Consider the following 25,993-nt stretch of genomic DNA (forward strand, 5'->3'; position numbering starts at 1 on the left):
TCAAGCAGCAGAATAAACAGTGGTTTATCTCAAGGGTGCACGGGGAGGACGAGGGGCAGCAGGCACATATTGCAGCAGGAAAAGTTCTGCACGGGTGGGAGGAACATGCTCCGCAGAGTGTTGTGCGAATTCCAGCTCTGGAGACGACTCTCTTGTGACTGGATAAGGCTTGGGTGACCTCACCCAACACTGAAACTGTGCTTTAGTGGGAGGTTGGCATCCCTGTGGCCCCTGCCAGCCCAAGTTATTTTGTAGTTTGTTGTGTGAAGGCAAAGTTAATGGCAAGATGAGAGTGATCTGCATATTGTAATTTCAAATGGCTATAAGCCTGATTAGATTATTAAGATGTTATGACAACTTCAGGAGCAAAGTTACAAAGTCATGTTCTTTGGAAGTGGTAGGAAATGAATTAACATTGTTACTATTTTTTTTTTTTTCCGTAACTAGTAGTGAAATGAGTTTGCCTTCTCAATCCAAGGTCAGACTCTGACCACGGAAAACCTCTGTGAGCGGTGGTGGGAAACTGCTCTAAGTGGTTTAGTACCGTATTTAGATTTGCATTTTATCTCTTTCTGATTGCGCTGGTGGGCATGGTTCAGCCTCAGAATTTACCTGAACCAAGAAGTGATTAGTAGGTTCAAAGACATATATTGCTGATGTTAGAAATGTATATACACATATGTAAATTAAACTAGTGTTGTAATCAGTGTTCTTTCTCTGTTTTTCTATGTAATGAAATGAAAAAGAAGTAAAAGAGGTTTTTAAGTTTCCATTTTAGACACTTCTACCACTACCTTATCAGGAGTAATTTATTTATTTAAGTGACTTAAACATTTTTCTTTGCTAATCCTTCCTGCTTTGTGTTCAAACCACATACATACATGTGCTGTTTTTAATGTTACAGTGACCCCTTTTGCTCTCCCAGGGATTGTTTTTATCACATTACAGCTCTTAGTTGCATATGATGCTCTGGACTTTGTGTATTTATTTGGATTTGGTTTACTGTCATTCTCCTTTGGACAGCTACAATGCATATTTGCTATCATTTGTGCCATCACCTCAACCTATAAACATGACAGTGTATGACAGCTGGTACAATCAGGTCCTGTAGGGTAGGGTGTCCATGTCATGGGCTGAAAGGCGATGGATGTGGTGTTGGAATAAAGCATTATCTGAACAGTCCTATGGGGTTTGTGTGGTAGCAGCAGGGCTAGGAAGGGGTGAGTGAGGGTGGCTCCTTGAGACAGGCAGGCAAAGAGAGGAGGAACTGCAGCAACAAAGTGGCTGCAGAGCTGTCCCAGGCTGCCAGATCCCCTTTGGCTGTGAGCCTGGGAGGCCTGTCATTCCTCAGGGCATGGCTGCAGTCAAAAGCAGTTTGGTTTGTTAATGTCATCCACTGGACAGGTGTCTAGCTGCGTATTTCTTCTTTAGGATGCATCCTAAAACAAATACATAAAAAATTTCGGGTAAAGCACCCATTGGGGAAGTTGTAGCTATATTTTTCTGCAGCGCTTTGTAATCTGATGGTGCTTGGGCAGCTCTGTGGCCCTGATGAAGCAAATTATACGCAAGTGGGTGCCAGGTTAATCTGAGTATCTTTGGTACTAAATTACATAATTTTCTTGTAATTTTCCCTTTCACTGACCCTTTGCTGTAGCAAAAAGCCATGCCAGATGTTTGTGCAACACTTGGACAGAGCTTGGCCCTGGGTCCTTGATTTTTAGAATGGGACAAAGGTCCTAAAGAGTACAAAACTTCCACTTTGGGTGATCAAACTGGTCCTCACAAAGTGCTGACACTAGTATCTTGCAGGAAGGTAGATGAAACAGGTTAAAAACATACCATAAACGTGAGTATCACAATTTATCTTGCTTTAAATTTGAATTGGTAGATACTGTAATTGGAAGATGGATAATTTACTAAAGCATTTGATAGTTTTAATTTTTAAACACATTTTGAGTTAGCAAACAAGCAATGAATGGATGAAACATTGCAAATTAAAATTAGGGACTTCCTCAGTTGTGTCCTGTGGTTTTGCTGTTTGCATTTTTTTTGTGGTAAACGTGTACAGTAATAAAAGTTATCCTAAGAAAATAATGTATAGAATATTCAATTATTCCAGTTACTTAATGGGATTTAAATTCCACCTTACAGTTCCCTTGTGTGATACATTATTTTGTAGGTAGGCATCTTTTTGATGTTTTTGCAAAGGTCAGGCTTGAGTAAAGGTAACTCCATATACTGTGTGTGTATGAACTGTTTCAACAGGTTTCTAATATCAGAAACTTTGGGAAACTTCTTTGAAGAAAACTGTCACAATGGCATCATCCTCTCTACAGATTTGTGCATTGCTGCTGGCTTTAGCAGGATTCACCACATTACTTGTTACTACAGTGTCCAACAGATGGAAAGTTTTGGGCACCACGACAGAGCTGGTTACTGCAGACTGGGTTTCTGAAGGTCTTTGGATGGACTGTGCAGCAACTGTTGGATCAGTACAGTGCAAGAAATTTCTCTACATGCTGAGTTCAGACCGTAAGTGGTCATGGCATATGTTTATAAAATCCAGGGATGTGGTTTTATTCTTTCTTTCTGGACAGCATGTTAGCAGGTTCGGGGCCACATAATGCAGTTGTCCCAGAAGATCTAGTATGGACAAATCCTGTAGTGGTTGCAGACAGGTTAAAGGGCTGCCATGAAACCCGTGTCTCATCCTGCAGTTCAACTCAGTCACTGACTGCTGTGGCTTTGCTGCCCTCTCTGGTGTGTTAGCATAGAGGTATGGGTGATACACAGTAAACCTAAGATTTTTTAAAAAAATAGTCTTGGAAGAAATAGCATTTCACTCAGCCTAATTCTTAAATACAAGCAGATCATAGTTCCATGAGCACTGGTGTTTGTGCTTTGGTGTGAGACAAGAATTATTAGGTATTCCAGAACTGGTTTGGTACTTTGTGCTAAACCTGTGTAACTGGGTATTTTTTCTGGAATTTCTCAGAGGTGGCAAGCTTAGACTAAAATACATCTGTGCAATTGATGCTTCTTTGTTTTCTAGGGTAGACCATGCTAGCAGGGTAGTTTATCTGCAGCTAGAAAGAGAAGAAATGTCTCTGTAGGGGCTGGAAAGTATTTGTTTGAATCATTCTGGATTTTAAAAATATATTTCTGTAAATACTATCTTTATGGTAAAGGACTGGGAAGGACTGACATTCGTTCCTCAGCAAACTGAGTGTAGAAACAATAACACTGTAGCCTTTGAAAATGGTATTTTGTTAAGTTTTTTGTCTTAAACAGAACTTTGCATTTATTCTTTTACAACTTTCAGTTTTGTGCAGTCACTTTATGAGTGATGTTAATAGAACCATTTCTTCAAATCTTCTGTGCTTTATAGGTCCCTGATTACTGTCATTGCTATGTGTCTGGACTCTTCCAGCAAATGTATTCTGAATGTGCAGTGCTCAAACTGTAAAATTACCATGTCTCACAGACTATGAACCTTGTTTTTCTTGACACAGATGTGGACTCCCCTGGAGTCAGAGCTGCCTATGTGTAAGGCAGATCTCTAAAAGGTGAGAGTTTAACTCTCAAGATTCAGCATGTTCATGGTTCTTCCACAGGGCCCTCGCTTTGGTGGCCTCATCTGCCTTCATAATGATGATGCCAGTTTAAGAATAAGTATCAGCATCCCATAATGAGGCCAGAGTTTGTAGCCTCAGAAGGAGGGTAATCATATGCTTCTGAGGATTTTAAAAACACTGCTCATAGCATCAGAGGCAATGTCAGCTTTTCACGTCGTCCTGGTGCTTGTTCAGCTCCCCTCCAGGGCCTCCTCTGCATAGAGACCAGGATGCCTGAGTTTCTGGAAATTAGAGTGATGAGATGGGGCCAAAAATGACAGTGTTCAGTTCAACTGACCGGGTTAGAGCAAGCCCAAAGGAAAAGTCCAAAGCTGTGGAAGGTGCTGATGTGAAGCTGTCAACACCAGCTCTTAAGCCCTGCTGATGCAGAGCCTCTTGCAGAGCAGCACTGGCTGTTATGCCCATTGCTCAACAAACCACAGTTTACAAAATTCAGTGAAGAATAGCCTTATGTTCTTTAACACATTGAAGAGTGATTTCCTGAAGGGAATTACTAAAATGCCTGGTACTGTATAGGAAAACTCAGGCTTTTCAGGTCTGCAGTTCAGTCTTTTCTGTTTCTATGTGTGCTTTATGACTGCCCATTGAAATGCATTTCTTAACTAGAAAGAGATTTATTAAAAAATTGTACTCTTAATTTTTTATTTCTATCCTTGGCAGCAGTATAACAGCTGGGAACACTTGATTCAAGGTTCCGACTATCTCAGCTTTGAAAGTGCTGTCAGCAGAAGTGATTACTAAAATCACCAGCATAGCACCAGAGTATGGGTAAATTAGCTGGAAACTCTTTGAAGGGCTTTTAATGGGATGCAGATACTCCAGGGTACTGGTACAGTGTGTTCATTTTACTATGCCATCGTTTTTCAAATTGCAGGGACTTAGCAGAAGGAGGGAATTCTGTAACAGTCATCTGAGATCAATTCTTACCCCACACTATCTGGTTTCCTTAAAAGATTGCAAGTTCAGAGCTGCACAGGATCACACTGCCAAATCTAGTCTTGTTTAAATCAATGGCAATGATCCTCTTGACTGCCAAGGGAGCAAAAATGTCATAGTGGCACTGTAATACCCTTTAGCAGCTGCACCTACCAATCTAGAGCATCAGTTCAAAGTGACCAGTGAGTTTTGATGGAAACCAACACATACCTTTTAGGGATAAGTTGTGGCTCTCTCAAAGGCTAATCCTTCTGGTAGTGTTGACATAAATGCTGTGACTCTGTTACCATGTTGCATCATAACAGAATTATTTTATGAAGAAACTCTGACTTCATTTCCTGGAGATAAGAGCAGGTTATCACTGCAAGAGATGGTTAACCCCGTTTGGACACATGCATACTTTAAAGTATTAACGTAAGTGGGTGATGTGAATTGAGTCGTATGATTCTGTCTAGTCAGGAGCAGAAGCAACTAAACTGAGTTTAACATATTCTTTGCCCAGAATAGCTTTTTTTAAACCCTCAGGTATTCTAACAAACAGGTGCAATTTGCTGATATATATTATTTTTCTTATAGCTGTTTTTCTTCATCATTTTAATCCTTTGGAGATAGATCTGTCACACTAGCTCTTTCATTTCCTTACATTTCATTTCCATGACACATACATTATTACAATTGTAATACATGGTACAATTGTACAGTGTAAGTGGGACTATTTTTAATACTGAATGTGTTCAGCTATAGATCAATAGACAGTAAAATATTAATGGAAACTATTCACCCATAAACCTAACCTTCCTGAAAGAAGCTGGCAGTACAGTTGTTGTGGATTACTTATGACTGTAACTCCAAAAACTGTGCTAAATTTTCTAGCAGCAGAATAAAGCTCCTGTTCTCAAGCTGTTTTATGTTTGAATCCCCAAGAAAATAATACACTAAAGCTTTTTGATTTGACATCAATAATAAAATTACAAGCCATTTTAATCTAGTGTAAAATCTAGTTGACTCCAGAGAAGAGACAGAAATAAAATACTTGCCTATATTATCACACTTGCAAGGTATTTTGTAGAAATACTGACTGGACTTTCTAGGCTGAGAAAAAGAATAGGCTCATTTTTCACTTCCTATTGGAAAAAGAATTAATATTGTTACTTTTTTTACACGCTAATATCTTTATCATGAACTGCTCCCATTTCTTATTGTCATGCCCAGTAAGCCTTATCTATGGGGAAAGAGCAAAGAGCAAAGGTAGACTCATTTTGGAGTGAAACCCAGAGATAAAACAGCAAGGTGGCTTCTGAAAGGCTTCACTTGATTGTAATCTAATTATAAGGATATTTAACTGTTACTACTCACAAGCATGACTGCTCCGTTGGAAATTGTTGGTTTTCTTTTGTGCTTGGGTGGGTTGGCAGTTATTGGAGCTACTTTGCCAAATAATTACTGGAAAGTCTCCAGTATACATGGTTCTGTCATCACAACATCTACGTTGTTTGAAAACCTGTGGAAGAGCTGTGCAGAAGACAGCACTGGAGTATCCAACTGCAGGGAATTTGACTCTATGCTTGCACTGCCTGGTAGGTGACTTTGTACAGCCTTGTTTATATTGCCTAAAAATTTGTTGCCAAAAAGTAGTAAGGCTTTTGTTTTGGTAATCTGGTAATACTGGAAAATAACTGGCCAAGAAGGACTTCGTGGGCTGAAGTAATAAAAATCTCTCAAGCAGCAGAATGTGTCAAGCATGTTAGGAAAGGCTATAAAATAAGGCAAATGAAGTCAGTTGATCAAGCGTTTAACAGGCATTTAAAGTGGGTTATACTCTCTTCTCTAGAATCTTGTGGGACATCTCAGTAAGAGACACTTTTTAACTATTTATTTATTTGGAATTATTGTATAAGCCTTCTTTTGCAATACTTCATAGCTAATGTACTGTAGCTGGAGTTCTTTCATGTTACAGGAAATACTGTTTTTAGCTGAGAAGTGGTAGTGGTTTTTGTGAGTTGAGATTGAAAATTGTAGATAATCCAAGAAATACATGAGAATATGTTATGCATATTATAACATATTATATTATAAGTTATAGAAGGAGTGTATGCTATAAGTTAATATATGATTAGGCTTGTTAACTAATGCTAACTACTGTCAGGGCTTGCTAACTAACATCTTTTTGGATGTGGTTTTAAATATCAAGAAATTTAGATCTGCTGGCCCCTTTCCTCTGTATCAGTTTTCATCATAATTGTGGCTGTCCTCAGATGTCCAAGTAAGGCAATATTCTGTGGATAGTAAGCATATAGATAATAAAGCTGTTTTTTATTAATCTTGAATAATTAGGTATATATAATTATATATATATATATGAATATATATATAGGTATATATATACATAGGTATATATATAATAATATATGTATAATATATATATGAATATCTACCTATGAATAATAGGTAGATAGTTATCCAGAATAAAAATGCCTTCTAGCTGAATCTGCCCTAGAAGGTGGCTAAACTAAATCAGTAGGAGGATACTCCTAATCTGAAGAATGTGTAATACAGGATTAGTGGGAATGGGGTATCCCTTTCTCCCTCAGTCTGAAGTAAAGGCATGTTGTTGACCAGCTCTAACAGTAGCATAGCAATTGTCTGAAACTGTGTCTAGTATTTAAGGAATGATCTGCTCTTTTCATCTTCCTGCCTTCTCTAACAATTGCTTTTAGAATGTGTGTGTGTGGATGAAGAGGAACATAACCTTATTTAAACATTTTAGACTCAGTAACAGCAGGATCATTCCATTGGACATTATCCTCTGCAGAGCGCTTATGTCAGTGTGCACCAGTGGTGCTGGGTTAGTAGTTGGACTTGATCTTAGACATCTTTACCAGCCTTAATGATTCTGTGATTTTATTTGGTTCTTGTAAAAACCACTTCAAGGGCTAGTTCATAGCTTATTGCCTCTGACTCCAGGCAGCATCTTGGCATTGATGTGTTTGCATAGGGTGTTGCCTCTGAGAGTGTGTGCAGATTTGGGCGATGGGCCCTCAAGAGAGCAGCATCTGGGGGCTGCCAAGAAAAAAGTGGGTTTTAAAGAACCTGGTAGGGCTCAGAAAAGACCGTCATGAGTAGATGTGTTAAAGCAAACAGAACAGAAGGCAAGCAACAGCAGGACTCCTGAGAACTACAAATAACATGGAGGCAGCAGGGAGGAAAAAAGTGGGGCCAGAAAGTAAATGACTGGGCCAGGCTCTGAAGTGAATTTGTGAAGATTAGAGGTTTGATCTGTTGAAGAGATCAGTCCTGCAGTTGAGAAGATGGCAGTATAGTTGAGGGGTAAAGGTAAGGGAAAGGGAAGGGAAAAACAGCTTGTAAAACTGCAGATAAAATATTTTTAGAAAGGAAAACTGAAAAAGAAACATCAGAAGACACTGGATGGTAGTAACAGTTGAAAGGACAGCTGGGCAAAGCAGGAAAGAGGAAGAAAATGGGTTTGGTAACAACAAGGGCTCAGCAGATAGTGGGACCTCTGAGAAACATTCATTGTGCTTGCAGATATGAACAAAGCAGACTAAAAATTATCATGGTCAGTTTAGGCGTGTTTCAAATTCCTGTTCAGAAACTTAGCTGAAACTGCTGCGAGGATGCCAGGGATTGGAGGGAGGGGTAAAAGAAAAAACAAAAGTGTCTTTGTTACCTCTCATCAGAAGGACAATGAAGATTTTCTGTGGAGGTTTCCTTATTGGCAGCTGACCTATGTGGAATACTTCTGGGTTTTGCTTAATATATGGGAAATATCAGACTTGATTCTTTTAAACCAATTTAACACTTTTGAGTTCGCTAAACCATTAGTCTAAATGACAACTATTTTGAGTGACTAGCTTTTTAAATGCAATATTGCACAAGATTGAAACCATGTCTGGCTACTCCATATAGCTAGCACTGTCTATCTAGTCACAACTAAGTCAAACATTTGATAAAACTAGTTGCCAAAGCTTTGTAAACTGCCCTTTTTTTTTTCCCTTTCTTCTTTTTAAGGTTCCATAGGTGTTTCTTCCAATGACAGGATTTGGGGAAAATTTCTTCAATTAGTGTTGACTAATAAAATGGACTGACTTTGCATCTTGTTAAACAAGCTAAGTTTAAAATAAAAAATTGAGTTTTCTGAATTGTGAACTAAGGTTCTCAGTTAAGGCTGTTGAGGCTATTGCATTGTGGTACAGTTGTATGACAACCCTTTCCCACCGGATTGCAAGAAGTTAGCCTGAGGATCCAGCCTGTGTCCTGGAAAGATAGGGGGAGTTCCATCTAACCCTGCAGGAGTCCCAAAGACTGAAATGTGAGTTCTTGGACCCCACTGGGTGATTGCTGCTAGCATGGTGTAAAATCCCAAACCTGAAAGCAGTGTTGTTGAGTACTTACCTTAACAGTATCTTCTGCAGGCAAAAACCTTGAACTGTTAGTGGTATTTTGAGGGGTCTTTCCACTTTTACTACTGTTCTCATTTTTTTCCATGAAAAATTTAAAATTAGTGTTTAACAAAGCATTAATTCCTCAAATTACTTTAGCCTTTAATTCTGTAAGTTTATCTCATGACTGCTTATTGCTGTCTTTGGTAACTCTAAAGCTTGTAGGACCAGTACTCTTAAGCCACACTAGGCAATACAGCCTGCTGAGTCTGAGTGTATCACTTTGTCTTCTGTTTCTCTGTCTGATTTTTGTTGTCTGGAGAGTTACGGCTCACTCCGCTACAGACCTAGATAGCAGGTTACCGTGGAGGACATGGAGGTGGTCAGGGAGCAAGAGGCTGAATGCTGGCATCAGTGATGTCAGTGTCCAGTTGGAGTCAGGTCTGACCCTTCCAATGTATGATTAAAATTATAGTCATAGAATAATTTAGGTTGGAAGAGAACTTAAAGGTAATCAAGTCAACAAAGTGAGCAGTTGAGACCCTGCCAGATTGTGATGCTTGGCATGTTTATCTCACAACAAAGGTGCCGAAATGCCATTTGACCTGGAACTTGCCAAATGCAGGGTGCCATTTTAAAGAAGCCCGAAGGCCCTGTCTGACCTTCTTTCTTAGGCTGACTATTAAACTAGTCCTGGATTTTGTGCAATCTGTACCTAGATGTGAAGACCAGGAGCTTAAAGGATGCAGAACTGCCAGTATACCAGATTCCCTAACATGCCCACACCAGCTGCAACCTCTCCACAGGAGAATGTCTTAGGGAGGAGTGCTGCAGCTCTCAGACCTCCTGTTTGTTCCGCCAGGTTTGAAGTGCACTGCTAACTTGAGCACAATTCTTTCCTATCTCTCCCTGGAAGCAGCGAAGCTGGCACCTTTTTCCAGTTCCTCAGTAGCGCCGGAGGCTTGCACACCTTGGCTAGCACCTGGATTTCAGATGTATCCTGTGCACTCAGCTGTACAGGTGTCAGGAATTCAGAAGGGCTTGTGAGTAGGAGACTTTCTTCTGTTCCTGCAAATGACCATGTATACCACTACACATTTTCACAGGAATGTAAGGGATGAGGGGCTTGCTGTAGTTTTTCAGGATTTACTAAAGACACAAGAGGATTTACCAAACTTAAAAAGTGTAGGCATAGTTCAGCTCTCAAATCTGTTTGACTTGAGGCTAAACACACCTGGGTTTGGAGGCTTCTCTGAACCATATGACAAAGTTGGACAAGATTCACTCGTTACTGCACCTGTTAATTTTGTCACTCCCTCGAATCACTTTTATTTTTTTCAGCACAACGTTAATGTAATTTCTGTATAGATCCTGATTTGTTTTCTCTTTTATGTCTTAGCTCACATTCAGGCATGCCGTGCCCTGATGATTACTTCCATCCTTCTGGGATTCTTGGCTACAGTACTCTCACTGCTTGGTTTGAAGTGCACAAACATTGGGTTGAGTGATGAAGATGGAAAAATGAAGTTTGCCGTCACAGGCGGATTTCTTTTTATTTTAGGAGGTAATATCGAGGCTGAAATGAGAGCACTATTGATACTTTGTATTGCTTTCACAGCCAGACTAAATGAAATGAACTTGTTCTTGGTTTAAAGCTGTTACAGCCTTTGAATCACTCATGTGTGCTTTTTAACTTTTTCTGGTAGGTCTCTGCTCCATGGTGGCTGTTTCTTGGTATGCTGCAATGGTTACTGCTCAGTTTTTTAACCAACTGTACGCTGGAACCAAGTAAGTTAATGTATTTGTCATACCAAACTCCATCATGTGTTAGACAGCTGCACTAACCTCAGCTGCTCCAGAGTTTCAGAACCTGGATGGATCCCATAATCCAGTCCTACAGGAGGAAAAAGTTGTACTCAGGGAATCTTTTCACCTCAGAGGTGCCGTTGGGGAGGGAAGAGAGTTCTTTCCTGGAAGAGTTAATGAATATGTGAGGAATATCAACCCCGCATCTGAGGGGTTTTGTACTGTGTTTGTATATTCTTGAGAGACTCAATTAAGTGCATATCTCAGTGTTATTAAGAAGAAAAGGCAAAATTCCTAATCTGCTTTGGCATTTAAACCAAAAGAGGTACAAAAGACAAGTTCTGGCTAGAATAAAGTGCCTCAGATGTACATGCAAGGGAAAGTCACATGCAAAGCAGCTCGAGCTTTGTACTAGTGATCTGCAGAGAAATTTGCTGCCTGTCTTATATATGTCTATATATTAACAGCTCAACATTTTTTTGCCCTATGAATTAAAATGAGGCAAAATTTTTGGGATTTTCAGCTAGTGCAGTTGCATGCAAACAGGTTTTGAGGTATAAAAGCCCTTACTCTTTGTCTGATATAAAACTAACAGTTGTCAAAACCAAATGGCAGCTTATGGCACCTTATCTAGGTGCCCTGCTTAGCAATGAGGAACAAGGGTAGAGGTGACTGGGCCTCTCCTTCAGAGAGGGGGAAAAGGAGAGGGAAATATATTGTCTGTGGAATATGAGACATATATAACATACTTCTACCAAGTATATAATTCATAGATCAGTAAACTATAAATTGTTAGTTGCTAGGATCGTATTTGAAGTGTTTTGTAAGTTCCTGCCTCGGAATCAGTTCAGGGAAGTCAGAGGTGAAGTGCTTTGTGGTAAATCAAAGTACTTTAAGCAATTGCTTTCATTGTTTGTCAGTTTTCCCTGTGTTTTCAATGAAGTACTTACAAAGAAATTGTATTTGTGCAGTTACTTTTTGTTGTTTTATATCCCCTTGAGAGAACTACATGAAGGGTAATAAATACATCAGAGAACTGAAACAACTGTTGATAAGGAATTTCGGTTAGTCGGATAGTTGGTGTGTTTTATAGTTACCTGCTATAGCTTTGGGGCTTCAACATCAATGCCTGTTAATCAGTTACCAGATGGTTTGCATTCAGTAGCTGAAGAAATATTTTTTTTTAATATCTAAACTTCATGTTTAAGCTATTGATTCACTGAGAAGTTCTTGATGAATTAAGTTTGATCATTGGTAAAGCTGGACATGGAGTCTGTGAGATGAGTTTAAATTCAATTGCATGCCAGTATTGATCTTCATTCTTAAGAGACTGGCAAATCTAGTTTTTCAGACTGCATTTTTTTGGTGTGACTTCAGCAAATTAGTGAAGTTAACCTCTGCCAATTCTTAGAGGAGTTTCTCCTACAGCTTTGAAGGCAAACGAAGTTCTCCTGCAGATGTCTCCTATATACTTTCCTTTGGTATGACATCTGCATCATTCTTGTCTGTAGGTGACTGGTGAGCAGAAATAATTGCAGGCACTGGGCAATGTGCAACTTGTACTCCTGGATTTTTTTGATAATGACTCTGTGCTTCCATGTTTGGAAGTACCTAAACCAGCAGAGACCTTGTGGCTCCCATGTGCAATGAGAACACGGAGAGCTGTGAACCTGTGTAAACCTCTGAAACCCTCCTGTTAGCAATGAGTTCCAGAGTCAGAAGCTTTGACATTTTAAAATAATGATTTTGTGTTTACAAGTGGAAAGAAAACACAAGTCTCTGGTTCCAGTGTACCTTCAATGCAGTCCATGACACTTATTTTGCCCTTATATTTTGCCCTTATATTTCAGACCACAGATGTACAGGTGGATCGTGGATATAGTTTTTCTCTGATCATAAAAATTTGTGTTCCTCTTTTTGTGAAACTCCTGCCAGACTTTTCCAGACCCAGTTGTGTCTAGTCTTTGGGAGAAATTCATTATCAATGAATTTCTTGGACTGGACTAGGAGGTTTCCTGAAAGGTATAGTTCTGTACAGTAAAACAGAGAACTATTCTTTTTCAGCCTGGGACATTCATAAATGCCTTTCAGCCATACAGCCACAGAGGGTGCTGAATATCCTTTAGGATACCTAAATTTTAAAACTAGCCCTATACAACCAGCTACTTGTAAGTGACCTAGCATTGTGTTTCCCAGAAAACTGATGTCCATGGTCAGCCTTTTCTCAGCATACAGACAGTAAGATCTGAATCATTCAGTTTCACAAAATCATTTCAGTGACAGCCAATAAAAGGGCAAAATAAGTGCTGTGGGTGGCACAGGAGGTATGTTGTTATTATTATTTATCAACAATTTGTTAAATACACACAATTACTTATTGCTACTTATCTTTATGTTGCTTAGTACTCTCTGTACTGGCACTAATTTGGCAAAGCAACTCTATAAAAAGAAGAGTTTTACTGAGCAGACCCAAAGCTGGGTCTGTTTTCTGTTAACTGTTGAAGTGCCTTTCAGTTAGCTGATTTCTATGCAGATTAGAATTTGTTTGCATGGCTTTGTGATCCTGTTATAAGTTGTTTCCATAAAATCTTTCATGTTTCAGGTATGAGCTAGGAGAAGCTCTGTACTTAGGCTGGGCTGGATCTGTTCTTTATATACTTGGTGGGATCTTACTGACCTGTTCATGCAAAGGGAAGGAAAAAGAGAATTACAGGTAATCTTGGATTTGTCAGTTGAAGTAGTAGCTGTCAATGACATGCCACTTTCTATCTGTGCACTATTCTGTCTCTCTCTCACCCCCTGGTATAAATATGTGGTGTAAATTACAAACAGTGCTATGGCATGTCACAGACTGGTGATGGCAGGGGATGCTGTCCCAAAGACTTGCACCTCCCAGACCAGGGTACTTGATGCACCACCATTGGCAGTCACCTCTAACTTGTATTTGGTAATTCTGGGCACTGCTGGTGGTTCTAAGTTCTACATGGTGAATATGTGCAGTGAAAGAGCAAACTGTTGCCAAAAGAAAAGTATATAAAACCCCATAATGTATTATGATCCAGTTTCTCTGCAGTACACACTGTGAGTAAAATATTCAAACACTGTTCAATTTGCAAGAAAGTGTAAAGGCATTTCCCAAAGCACCTGGAACTGATCACTACAAATATGGTTTTTTTCTTGTTCTTTATGGAAATGTCTTGTCGCAGGTCAAATCACAAAAGTTGGGATTTCTGGCCTCAATATTTAACCTTCCCTGCATTTTTACTTCAGTCTTAAATTTTGACACGTACAGAAGGTCTCTTTTTGAAGGAGAGGACAGAAATAGCAGAAGTCCATGTCTACCAGAACTCAAATAGCTTGGAGGTTGTACTAGCTAAGCTCGAGAGGATTATAATATGCAAGGAAGAAGCATATTCACTGCTGCTCTATTTAATCTTAGGAAAGTTATGTCAAAATATAGTGAGTGAGTGTTCCTCTGATACTCCATTGCCCAATCTGAAACCATTTCAGTTTTATGGTAATATTTCATCAGCCACATTGGACTTTAGATTTTGCTCACCGTACTTTGATATGAAGTACCAAATGTCCTGAAATGTCCTGAAAATCAGGTAAAACTGATAGTTGAAATAGATGTTCAGTGTGATGAATGACAGTTGAAGGGGTTGGCTGAAGACACTTCTGTTTTCTTTCTTCATCATTTTGATTCCTGTATTAAAACCTGCAGCTTGGACAAAAGTGTTGAGGGCTAGGTTCTCTTCTGCTTTAGGGCCTTGACTGAAATGCCTCAGGGAAGAGCACATGTGAGTTAGGAATCCAGAGTGTGGTTTTGGTTATGAGGGAATGGGCTGTGCAGCCCATCAGGGACCCCATCTATTTCCCCTTAGCTACCAGAATGATGAGAACAGGAGGCCTCTAATTTCTGCACCGTTGTGAAGAACGTGCTATTGGTGGGTTGGATACAGAGCTAATTGAGTAACTTCTAAGTATCTGAGACCATGGGCATGTGTCTAATACCTACTATTTTATATCTTTTTTTTCTTAATTTACAGTCCCAACAAATATGCATATTCAGCAGCCCAGGCAGCTTCTCAGCCACGCATGTACCCCAGGAACTCTGAGACGGTCATAAGCAACAAGGAGTATGTCTGAGCTTACACTCTGCATCACCTGTAGTGTTAGTGGCTTGTGAACTGCTTCTTTGTTCTGGTTCCAAGTTAAAATCCTATGCCTTACTTTGGAGCAGTACAAGGAGGAGGTATGGTTTTTGCTGTAAATAGGAATGGTTTTCAGATGTAAATAGCTTTCTACAGAAGATGCTGTGATGTGAAATCCTGTGGCATGAAGGTTTTCTGTGTGCTGAGAAGCCTGGTAAAATTTAACCAGAGCACAGTATACGCTGACACTCAAGAGCAATGGTTTCTATTTCAGCTGACTCAACCATGTGGAACTGATAGCTATATCTGACTGCAAGTTCATATGCCTCACAGTTAGAAATGTGTTTTCATTAATATTTAGCTTCCTTCTTTTGTTTAGCAGCTTTAGTTTTGACAAGAAATAAACTTTGTTCCACAGACTCACTGAAACATTTTTTGACGAATGGAATCCTCTAATAAGGATCTGCTGTTATACTGAAATTCTTATCTTTGATAGTCAAGGTTTACAAAAGCTACAAAAAAATATTCTAGCAACCACTCACCTTCAAATCTGCAGATGTGCAACAAATTCCTTGTTGGTTGTCATGCAGATACAGAAGATAAATGATACAGAATGAACCAAACACATCTGGGAGTGGAGAAAGCATCTGGTGCAAAATGCCATGTGGTAACTAAGAAAATGATAATACTAGTTTAACTTTGAGCAGTCTTTAAATTTGGGAACTTTTACTGCATCTGAATTGTCTAATTCAAGTAATTCCCCAGTAGTTTTATTTTCTGTCATTGTTCCATCATTAGAATTTCTTTCTTAAACTACTCCACTGCTGGGAGCATATGTTTGCCTTGTGCGAGCACTTAGGCAGATGGCAGTGAGCTAACTTTACTTGCCTTCAGTAAGGTGGAATGGAATTTCACTCTGCAGGTTCACAGGTTCCATAACTTGTCCCTTTAAAATTACAAATGTATTCATACAGTTTGACAAAAATCTAGTTTGAATGGCTAATGATAAACATCTAGCAGTCTGACCTAGAAGTTTCATGTGGTTTCCTTGATGGCCCGATAGATAATTTCAGAGGGCAACCTGCAAGCAGTCTCAGCAGAAACGATTTAGCCATGTTGCTTGCATGCAGGAACAGCTGACTTGTAAACTAACACATTAGGGCATGAACTGGGCACTGTTAGACTTAGTAAGTAAAGCTAAAAGGAGTGGTTATTACTTCTAGATTGCCAGTGTCATCTTCTTCCCTCCACTGTCATCTTCAGTTTTTTAAAGAATTCCTCTGCTGTTTAAGAGAATCATTTCAAAAGCTGAAAAGGCACTTAGCCTGCATGGTGGGAGCTGAAGTCCTTACCATCATCTGCATATTCTGGATTTTTAGGTAATTCTCAAAGGTACTTTGGTCTAGTTGAACATAAGGAAAATAGCAGAGACAAAGCAACAACCACTGTCAGTTTCCCACCAAAGGTTGTGTCAGCTCATTAACATGAATTATGGTCCGGTAGGTGAGAGAGAAATTCCGAACTTCCTTGGTCTGGCATCATGTCTTCTGATGGCATCACTGGGAAGTTTAATTAAAAAACGAGTAGAATCCCTGTGTGGTAACTCCTTCCTTTGCTCAGTACATCGTTACCATATTCAGTGCCATTCAGGGGAAAATAACTGCTGAAGATTCCATGCCTTTCTCTGGTTTGCTTACAGCCCTTCCAACCATTTTCTGTTTCTGCTGTTATTCCCTGCTTATCTGCTCTGTTTCCAGGCACTGTCAACAGAAATGCTCTGAATGAATTTATTGAACTATCAACTAGGTTATGGGGGTAAAGTGTTTTATGTACAGGTGATTTAGGAAGTGATTTTTTTTCCTTTTTTTTTAAAGTCTGTAGCAAGTCACTTCACTTTCTTTAAAGTATCTTCACACATTGCTATTTTTAAGTCCTTTGCTCAGCAGAGCAGACTGCTTTGGTATCTGCAAATCTTCTTCATATCTCTGCAGCTGAGACCAAAATCCTGCATTTGGTTCTGCTACGGGTCTGGCAGTTTTCACAGCCTAGGGAACAGGAGAGACATGGTAGAAGCAAGGTATCCTGCATTTGTGGGAGTCATGCAAATGAATTTTTAAATTTTGAGAAGATTTACTTTGGTTTTGATTTGGCTACAGAATAACAAACAGCTATTTTAGTGAGCTGACTTCACTCTGTGCTTAGTAAGAACAGGCACGCGGGCTCAATTACAGAACAGGTTCATGGGCAAGACATGAGACAGAGCTCTTGGTTGATTTGCTGGAAATGGGAAAGTCTCTCAGCAAGTATAGTGACACTGCTCATGTTTAACATGTTTAAGATGATAGTGTGAAACTTGGTCACTATCTGCACGCCTCAGTCTAAATTAAGCAAATTGGTTATCTAAAGACTTCAGTGATACACCTGACAAATGGGTGAAGACTGAAAGCCCATAGAGCACGAGTAATTTGTACTTTTCCTAGGAAAACTGACATGTCATTGCTTATAGCAATATAGTTACAGCTTATAGCTTATAGCTAGCTGGTCCCTAGGCATTCAGCAGGCCTAACGGAGTCTGACTGTGACAGTGTGGAACTGTCACATGGTGATAAGAGCAAATCCTGCATAACAATTCCTACACCCACTCACTTTCTTTATGTCTCTGTCTTCACTAATCGTGCCTATGATAAAGAGAAAACGTTCACTAAGCAACCAGCTTTGTGTGTTTGCTACCTGTGCTTAAAGCCTCTTTGCATTTGTATTTATGTTCATCCTAGAAACCCCACACTGAAAACTTATTTGACCAAGCTGGGCATGAAAAAACTTACAGGGGACTGTTTATCCAAATGCTGAATCTCTCTATAACTGGCAAGGGGCAGGTGAAAGCACCGAAATAATTCTACGGTAAATCATCATTACTCATAACAAGCATTGCATTTCTTCTCCAGAAGAGCTGTAAATATGAATGTGGATGTAGGTGCATTACCTCGAACGCGTCCTTGAGCGGGAGCTGGCAGTGTCTCATCAGATAAGCCGTGCAAATGGCAGCGGAGCGGCTGCGGCCGTTCTTGCAGTAAACCAGGCACTTCCCCCCGCAGCGCACGGCCTCCTCGATGGCGGCGCCGCACGGCTCGAAGTAGCGGTACAGGTCCTCGGCCGGGTCGTCGAACACGGGCACGCGAATGCCGCGGACGCGCTGCAGGCGGGGGAACGGCTGCTGCCTGGTGACGTTCACGCAGAAGGTGACCCCCTCGCGCGCCAGCAGCTCCTCGTCGCACGCTGCCCTGGCCGTGCCCAGGAGCAGCGAGGCCGTGACCTGGCAGAGCTGGAGCATCGGCGGCCAAGGGCCCCGGCCCCGCTGCACCGGGCTCGCGGTGCGGGGCTCCCGGCGGCGGCACGGCAGTGCCACCCGCGCTCTGCTGGATTCATCTGCTCCCTGCAGGCTGGGGCGTAGAGGCTTCAGGCAGGTCCTAGTGCCGGCTGCATCCCGAGAGCTGCATTTGGAAAGCTGAAAGCACTTCCAGAGCACACTTGTAAAGCCAGTGGATTTGTACTTCCCTACCCCACAGCAGCTGCTTACCTGCTGTGTTCTGCACAGGAATGCTGCTGCTGCAGGCGGTGCTGTTGGTGCAGTGATGAAACACTGAAGTTGTGTCAAGGCAGTTTTAGGCTGGATATTGGGAAAAGGTTCTTCACCCAGAGGGTGGCTGGGCGCTGGAACAGGGCAGTGGTCACAGCACCAAGCCTGACAGAGTTCAAAAAGTGTTTGGACAATACTCTTGGGCACATGGTGTAACTCCAGGGGATGTCCTGTGCAGGGCCAGGAGTTGGACTCCATGATCCTTGTGAGCCCTTCCAACTCAGCATATTCTGTGATTCTGTGATTGATCTGATCTTCTCCACAGCATCTTGGTGCCCCTTGCCTACAACAAAAGCAGCTTTTCAGTACCCAGGAAATGATTTACTAAGCTGGCCAGATAGCGTAGTGCTAATCTTTCTGGACTTCAGTAGAATTGCTGGTGTGCTGCCAGGGCAGAGAGTATCTTACACCAGACTGTGCTGACATGGGTTTGAACTGCACAGGACGCGTGGAGATGGGCCAAGCCCAGCCAGGTGAAGGTCACATTGGCCAGTGCTGGGCATGGGGTTCCAGGGCTGGTCGCAGGTGCCAGCTGCTTCCTGGAGGCTGCGCTGCTTCAACCCTTTGCTTTCAGGCAAAACAGGAGCGTTCGACTGGTATTTGCTGCTGACGCAAAAATGAACCTGGACTGTCGCAGCAGCAGAGCACAGACTGGTGTGAAATGGAGTGCCACTTATTAAGGAATTAGAAGTAAGATACAAGAATGAGCTTTTATTCGACCATGGAAGAAGGAGAAGTCAACCTGCCACACACCTGCCATCGTTTGTGTCAATAGCAACCTGTCAGTGAGATGTTGGCTCTGGGGCCAAAGGAGACAGCTCTCTCATGTGTGCACGAGAGCATGGTGTCCCCTCCTGTTATCCAGCACATGCCTCAGCTCCCACACGTAGAGTTATTCATCTGCCCTCTTTCTTCCTTTGCTCAGGGCATCTGGCTCGTGCAAGGCTCTGCTGGTCCCAGGAGGCATGGTTCTGGCTGGGCCCCTGCGGCTGGAAAGGAGAAACCTCAGCAGGAGAGCACTGCCCTGATGCTGCCCACCCCAGCAGCATGGGGAGGGGTCCTGGATTCCTCCACAGCCATTGTGTCCACGGATTTTGGACCCTCCCTGTCACTGGCTCTTACTCAATTTAACATTTCCATGGCACGCACCCCTTATTCCCAGGCCATGAGGCTGGCAGTCAGGCAAGGAGCCTTTCTGCAATCACCGCCAGGGATTTCCTTGTGGGACAGGCACACGTCAATTCCCCACACTGTGGAAAAGAGCCAGCTGCTGCCCTACCTTCCTCCTCCTGCCCAGAAACTGGCAGAGGCTCATCCTTCTTTCTGCCTGCACTCATCAGTGGGCTTTCTTGGGCCCTTGCAGAGAGTCCCTGGGGAGTGCTTTATGGGCACACTCCAGTTCGTACCAAAACCATGATCTTTATTTTGCATGGCATCACACTTGCCATGCCATGAACCCTCCGCTGATCTGTATGGGCGGCAGTAGCCCATCAGATTGCTCTGGTGTGATTTATTGGTTTACCAGTCCCTGCAGCTTACCCCAGCACTGGTCCAGGTGTTCCCCGGGTGCCACCATCTCAGGGCAGCATTCTTGTCACATTAGCACCAGCAAATGCCACTGGGGCTGCACCTGAGCTCCCTCACTCTGAGGCTATGGCTGTTTACTTGCAAGCTGCCTGCAGTTGACCTAAGGATGGTCATTCATGCCAGAAAGGCTGTCCCTTCCCACCAGCCTGCCCTGTACCGTGTCTCTGTGCAGAGGAGGAGTTAGGAACAGGGCAGTTGTCACTACACATAGAGTAATTTATAAGCTAAACACAAATGCCATCTCCTGGCAGTGAAGCCAGTTGCTGCCTCTGTAAAGAAGATGGTCGAACTGCAGGGTAACAGCCTCACCCCCTCACTAGAAAAGGTCTGATGCCTCAGTCCAGATTTTGCTGGGGGGGTTTCTGGTCTTGGTGGCACTGCCAGCTGGGGTACAGTGCCAACAGCCCCAGTCATAATGGCTGTGTCTTGTCCTCTTGCCATGCACCTGCAAAGTGCCTGGACCCACTGTCTTTGTGAGCTCGCAGTAGGTACTGCTGCTGCTGTTGGAGCCCCTGAAGCCTTCCCTGCTTAGGAGAGCAGTGACGTATGGCTGCAAGGAAGTGGGAGCTGAGCTTGTATCACACCCTACACCTCCTGCAAGCTCTTAGCAGTGAATTTGCAAACATGCAGTGTTCGGTGACATTGTGAACTGCAGAAATATTTTCAGACACCTTTAGTAAACACAGAGCCGTAAGAAGCCATCACTTCAGATCATAATTAGACACCGAGGAGGCAAAGCAGGCGACTGTTGTGCACAAAACTTCTCCAAGGAGAAAACCTCTATTTTTTCACTTGTATTTATATAAATGTGTGCATATGGTGAAAATAGCTATAGCTGCAGGAGAGGAATCTAAATAAATACCTACTCACTCAAGGGTATCAGTCAGTTTATTAAATTTAGCTGATATTTGCTTCCAGGGTAGAAGGATACACTTTCAGTAGTTTCCAGTTACCAAGTCTCTCTTAGACATTTCACGAGCAGCTTCCAACGCGTCACCCTGATAGCTACAGTCACCCACTTCTGGAAGTGGACAGAGCTGAAGCACAAACCTTTCTGCTGCACCAATTCAGTCTCAAGCACATACTGGTGATCAAACATCCCCCTCACTGGTCTATTTGCTGTGAGCCCCTCCAGTAGCTGCACTGGTGCAAAGCCATGGTCTGTAATTACCACAACACTTTGTAAAGATGAATACCAAGGGCATTTCTGATTCTTTATACTGTTATGCCATGACTGTCTGTGCTTCTAGATGAGAAAGAGACCACTTAGGATCCTTGCTTTGATGACTCAAGCCAGGCTCACCTTGTTCCCACAAACACACATCCATACAACCCAGCAGCTGCTCCTCTGAACAGTACAGCAATGCAGGCAAATCCCTATCACCAACACTGGCATCAGCCCATTGTAGACTCGTGGCTGAAACATGGTTTCATTCCTCAGGACTCCTATCCTGGCCTTAACAAGGGAAAAAGAAAGAAAATGCCAGACTCAGCTTAAATAGAGAAGAAATAATTGCCCTGTAAATACAGATTTGTCTCCAGCCTTTTTATTTATACAAGGATTCAAAGAACATATTTCAACTTTAGATAAACAGTGCAAGAGAGTTACAAGTACCTTGGTAACAGAAAGAAATAGATAACTGTCCGGCTATGCTGATAAGTGAAATAATTCTTACTCCTGCAGATAGAAATGCATCTGTTTAAAGCAAAGGTGGACTTCAGATATTCTGCTATACCGTAGCCCCTACCAAGCCCACCGGAAAACAATAGGCAGCTTGTCATTTCTAAATGAGAAGTAGCTGTGCTCTCAAAGCCTTTTGAGACCCTCACCATTGTTTAAAACATACACGTTATGGCACAAAGAGCAGGCTGAAAGACAGAGACACCAGGAAATCCACCACTTGTGGTTCTCCCCTTCCCAGGGATGGGGCCTTTGTAAATTTTTTTTTCCTACACCACCACCCCCTTCACACCCCTGTCGAGGCCTGTTCACACCAGAACACCATGGATCACCATCTTGATAACACTGAAGCAGATGTTTCACCCCAGCTAGCCCAGTTCCTCAGAGATCCCCTCATGCGGCCAACCCAGGGCAGCCACCAGCCATGGAGCTGGGGAGGTGTGTCACAGTGTTTTCCAGCAGGCAGTAGCCCAGGAAATGTCATTTATAAGCACTGAAAGGCCCCAGGTTCTGCACCAACCCGACCACAGGCTCGGGGCTTGTCTGGACCTGGGTTGATTTCAGCTTGTTCAGCCACACCAGTGGTTGTTTAGTCAGCAGTAACTATGGTTTGCTTCAGTTTAGAGGGATACCCAGTTGAAATCCTGGGGGTCTCAGCCATTTCAGCTCCTGGGGAAGGTCAGTGGCTCCTCCCCAGGCCACTTAATGGCAGCAGCTGGGGAAACCACTTCAGGGCAAGAGAGAACAGAAAAACTGAGTAACCAAGGACCAACAAAAAGCAGCAATGTAGGCTGACCATGGACAGATATAAAAATCAACCCCAGCAGATGCAGGGCCGAGGAGGAAGCGTCACCACCACCATTGTCCATCTCTTGGCACAGAGGGGACCGAGCCCCCTGCACTGCCCTTGCCTGCTGGCCCAGACCTCAGGCTGCTGCCCTGGTCTCACCCTGGCTTGGCTTCTGGAGGGTGGAAGCTGCCACTCCCAGGGTCAGGAGGGATGTGGAAATGGGAGCTCAACCCCAGCCTGGTGGTGAAGGCATCAGGAAGGGTCTCCCCTGCATAACAGATTTTACTGTTTCTCTGAGGTTTTGCCTTATTAATTTGCACTATCCGGTTTTTTTTCTTGTAAAAGAACCACTAGCTTGGGCTATTAAATTGTAACTGGATAATCAGCAAATTCCTGGCTTCACATTTAAGATGTGAAGGGGACCATAAGAAGCTTTTGAGGATAACAGGCAGACAGCAAAAACTAATTGCACAGAAATGGAAGTGACATTCAAGCTCCCATTCTGCAAAGCAAAACATTGGCCTCAGCATCCATGTGTTAAAACTCCAACCCCACTGTGTTTTGAACAGGGTACAATGTTTTAATTCTTCCTCACCCCCCCCCCCCCTTTTTTTTTTTTGCTTTGGATGTAAAGCTTCTGCAAGATTGGTTGTGGGGATTGTTGTAACTGAAGGTTAAATTTGTATTTGCAAGTCTGATTTTAAAAAATTGAAAATATAGGAACTCTTCAGAGCAGTAAAAATCATACGAATTTGCCATATGTCTAGGAGTAAATAAACTTAGACAAAACCACAACTTACATTTATCCTCTCCAGGGTTCTGATGGTTCTAGTGGTACAGTCTGTCCTTCAGCCATTGTCCAGCATCCCGGTGTTTGTTTCTGACACCCTACCAGATTAGGTATGATTTTGCCTTACAAGAAGGTGAGGCCAAGGCAGAAAGGATGGGCAGTCATTGACATGAATCATTGTGACTTGGAAAGGCCAGTCAAAGCTGGCCTAAAATCTCTGCCTAGTTTGAGGGCCCCCCCCAGTGCCGCCACTGGGCCCCAGGTGGAATCCCTGCCCCGGGGAGGGCAGGAAATGAGAGCACCTTGAACTGGCTTTCTGCATTACCTTGCTCATGTCCTCATCTTTCCCTAAGTTGCACACTTTAGAAACTGCTAATGTTAAAAATGGTTTTTTTTTTTTTTCCTTAGAAAACAGCCAAACCCCAACCCTACAATGTTTGCTCAGCCCAAAGGCACTTCTCCTCTGGCAAGACAGAGAAGAAATGCTCAAATGCTGTGCAGACCAGTAAAGCAAGAAACAGGCCCAGCTCTGCCCTCCCTCTCACCCCAATACAAACCCATCTGAAGCTCAAACCCAACCCCTGCCTGTGCTCTTGGCCCAAGCAGTCACAGTGACTGTGTTGTATCTAACATCTGCTACACCTACGCCTCCAGCCCACGCCTGCTGCTCATCAGGCACAGAAGCCTCTGGAAGCCCCAAACACACAGCCCTAACAAGCACAGACACTCCTACAGCTACGTGAGGACATTTATAATTTCACTCACCACCCCCAGTCTCAAAACCTGGCACAGAGCCCACCCTACCAAGCAATTCGGAGTTAGGGCAGCCACCCACATCACCCAAAGGCTGGTGAGTGGTGGGACGGGGCAGCAAAGGGTGAGCCTGGCCCTCCCCTGAGCCAAAACAGAGCTGCCAGTGGGTGTCTGACCCGCTGGCTCAGCCTGTGCCTGCACTGGTTAGGGAAGGTGTATTGGATGATGGGGAAGGAACAGGTAAAGTGGGAATCCATTAAAAACCTACAATGCAACTGGAACAAACACTAAAGGTAAAAAGAAATCCCAAACAAAATGTTTCCCATCCTCACATTCCCCCTGGTAGGTGCTGCCTTGAGCCAGTGCTGGATAGGGACCCAGAGCCGATGGTGATTCCCACCAGCCCCTCTCTGCCCTAAGGTTGGGGCACAACCAGTCCCAAAGCTCCAGTTAGTAAAGTGTCCCTGGTCTCTCATATTACAAAGAAAAAAACCAGATTCCTGTCCATGGCTGGGGCCAGAGAAGGAGGAGGCAGCACAACTGTCTGCCACACAGAGAATCCCTCTGTACATATTTGCATCTCTCTGTTACCTACGATGGTACTGCACTGCAGGTAGAAATTGGACCATTGTTACTTGGGTAAAAAATGGCTTTCCAACTAGCATGCAAAGAAAAAGTACCCCAAACCCCAACCCCTAACACTCATTCCCAGTCACTTAGATGTAGGAAACCTACACTTCAAATTGTCGTCAGCTACGAGCTCTAGTCAAGAAACCCACTTGTGACCTTTCCAAAGAAAAAGGGAGTTCTGCATTTTTGGGTCCAACAGCCACTGCCAAACTCTTTCAGTTCAACCCACCAAACCTGCTCACGCTCCTACGTACACCACTGGAAGTGAAGGGCCATCTCTGCCCACCTAGGAAGCACAGAGGAAGAACCTGAAAGAGCCCCTGAATGCAGCACGTGAGCTGTGCCAAAGATCCCAGTCTCTCCGCGTTAGGAGCCAGCGCTGCCTGTGACACTGTGGAGCTGTCAGCAGCGGCGCTCTGGCCCGCGGCTGGGGAACAAGGGCAGGGCAATTGCATATTCCACTGGAGGCAGCAGGACAGCTGCCCTCGGAGGGGTTGGCCAAGTTCCCCTGGAGCCCTCTGCAAAGGCTTGTTTCAGCCCCAAGAGCCAGTTTGTGGCAATAACAAAAGTAAAACAATGAGGTATGGAAAGAAGGGCCCAGCACTGGGGAAAGACCAAGAAAGAAGAAAACAGCTCGAGCACTGCCAGAAATAGCAAACAACTGAAACCTTTTGAAACCTTTTTCTCCTCCCTTTTTTTGTTTTTTTTCCTTTTTTTTTTTTGCCAAGGTGAATTAAATATGTCCTTTGGTTGGTTGGTTGGTTGGTTGGTTTTGGCAAAGTGAAGCCCTCAGCCGCAGTCTGTTTCCTGGCTGTGCCAGTGAGTTACCGCCACAAATGCTGCGCGGCGATGACAGCCACCGAGAGGAGGAGGAGGAGGGAGGCAGAAGGCAAAGATCTGCTGCTGGCCCCATTGACGCCGTGTCCAGACTGCTTAGGAATAGCGTTTGTTTCTGGCTGCCTGGTGCTGGGGCTCTTAGAAAGTCTTTTGCCACAGACGTCATCAGGACAGCTGTCCCCGCTCCCAGAGCCGCTCATGTCGTCACCTGTGCAGAGACAAACATGAGTGAGCACAGACTTTCCTTATGGTGGGCAAGGCCTTCCCCTTGCTGCAACCTCGGGGAGCTCTGGTCACCAGCCCTACCCTGGCCACCTCCTCCTCCTCTCTGCATCCCTCAACGTGGGATACAAG

At 43.2% G+C, this 25,993-nt stretch overlaps 3 protein-coding genes across 10 annotated transcripts in view; 1 reads left to right on the forward strand and 2 right to left on the reverse strand.

The window, feature by feature from the left end:
• Nucleotides 1–18,582, reverse strand: DUSP28 (dual specificity phosphatase 28). 6 transcript variants are annotated; one of them, XR_007205785.1, is made up of 4 exons: nucleotides 17,918–18,582; nucleotides 16,287–16,979; nucleotides 10,820–10,944; nucleotides 1–1,439 (listed from the first exon to the last, which is right to left on the reverse strand). XR_007205785.1 is itself a non-coding variant. In XM_048314718.1 (2 exons), the coding sequence occupies exons 1-2, from the start codon at nucleotides 18,263–18,265 to the stop codon at nucleotides 16,845–16,847; spliced, it is 483 nt and encodes a 160-aa protein (XP_048170675.1). In that variant the 5' UTR covers nucleotides 18,266–18,582; the 3' UTR covers nucleotides 10,275–16,844. The 6 variants fall into 6 exon arrangements, 1 of the variants encoding a protein (XP_048170675.1); XR_007205784.1 differs by having other exon boundaries at nucleotides 10,820–10,868; nucleotides 15,477–16,979; XR_007205782.1 differs by having other exon boundaries at nucleotides 15,477–16,979.
• Nucleotides 1,706–15,353, forward strand: LOC125330947 (claudin-15-like). 3 transcript variants are annotated; one of them, XM_048314715.1, is made up of 6 exons: nucleotides 1,706–1,849; nucleotides 2,269–2,535; nucleotides 10,374–10,538; nucleotides 10,681–10,762; nucleotides 13,383–13,493; nucleotides 14,830–15,353. In XM_048314715.1, exons 2-6 carry the CDS (start codon nucleotides 2,319–2,321, stop codon nucleotides 14,927–14,929), a joined length of 675 nt encoding a protein of 224 aa, XP_048170672.1. In that variant the 5' UTR covers nucleotides 1,706–1,849; nucleotides 2,269–2,318; the 3' UTR covers nucleotides 14,930–15,353. The 3 variants fall into 3 exon arrangements, with proteins under 3 accessions (XP_048170672.1, XP_048170674.1, XP_048170673.1); XM_048314717.1 differs by having other exon boundaries at nucleotides 1,715–1,849; nucleotides 2,340–2,535; XM_048314716.1 differs by lacking the exons at nucleotides 1,706–1,849; nucleotides 2,269–2,535 and adding an exon at nucleotides 5,337–6,151.
• Nucleotides 18,583–21,028: 2,446 nt separating the features above from the next.
• The window catches only part of GPC1 (glypican 1), a 201,894-nt gene continuing 196,929 nt past the window's right edge, over nucleotides 21,029–25,993 (reverse strand). Inside the window, exon 9 of the mRNA XM_048314300.1 lies at nucleotides 21,029–25,847. Within this exon, the coding sequence (XP_048170257.1) occupies nucleotides 25,627–25,847 (221 nt within the window). The 3' untranslated portion in view covers nucleotides 21,029–25,626. The remainder of the gene's footprint in view (nucleotides 25,848–25,993) is intronic.

This window comes from Corvus hawaiiensis, chromosome 10 (assembly GCF_020740725.1).
Source record: "Corvus hawaiiensis isolate bCorHaw1 chromosome 10, bCorHaw1.pri.cur, whole genome shotgun sequence".
Taxonomy (NCBI): Eukaryota; Metazoa; Chordata; class Aves; order Passeriformes; family Corvidae; genus Corvus; species Corvus hawaiiensis.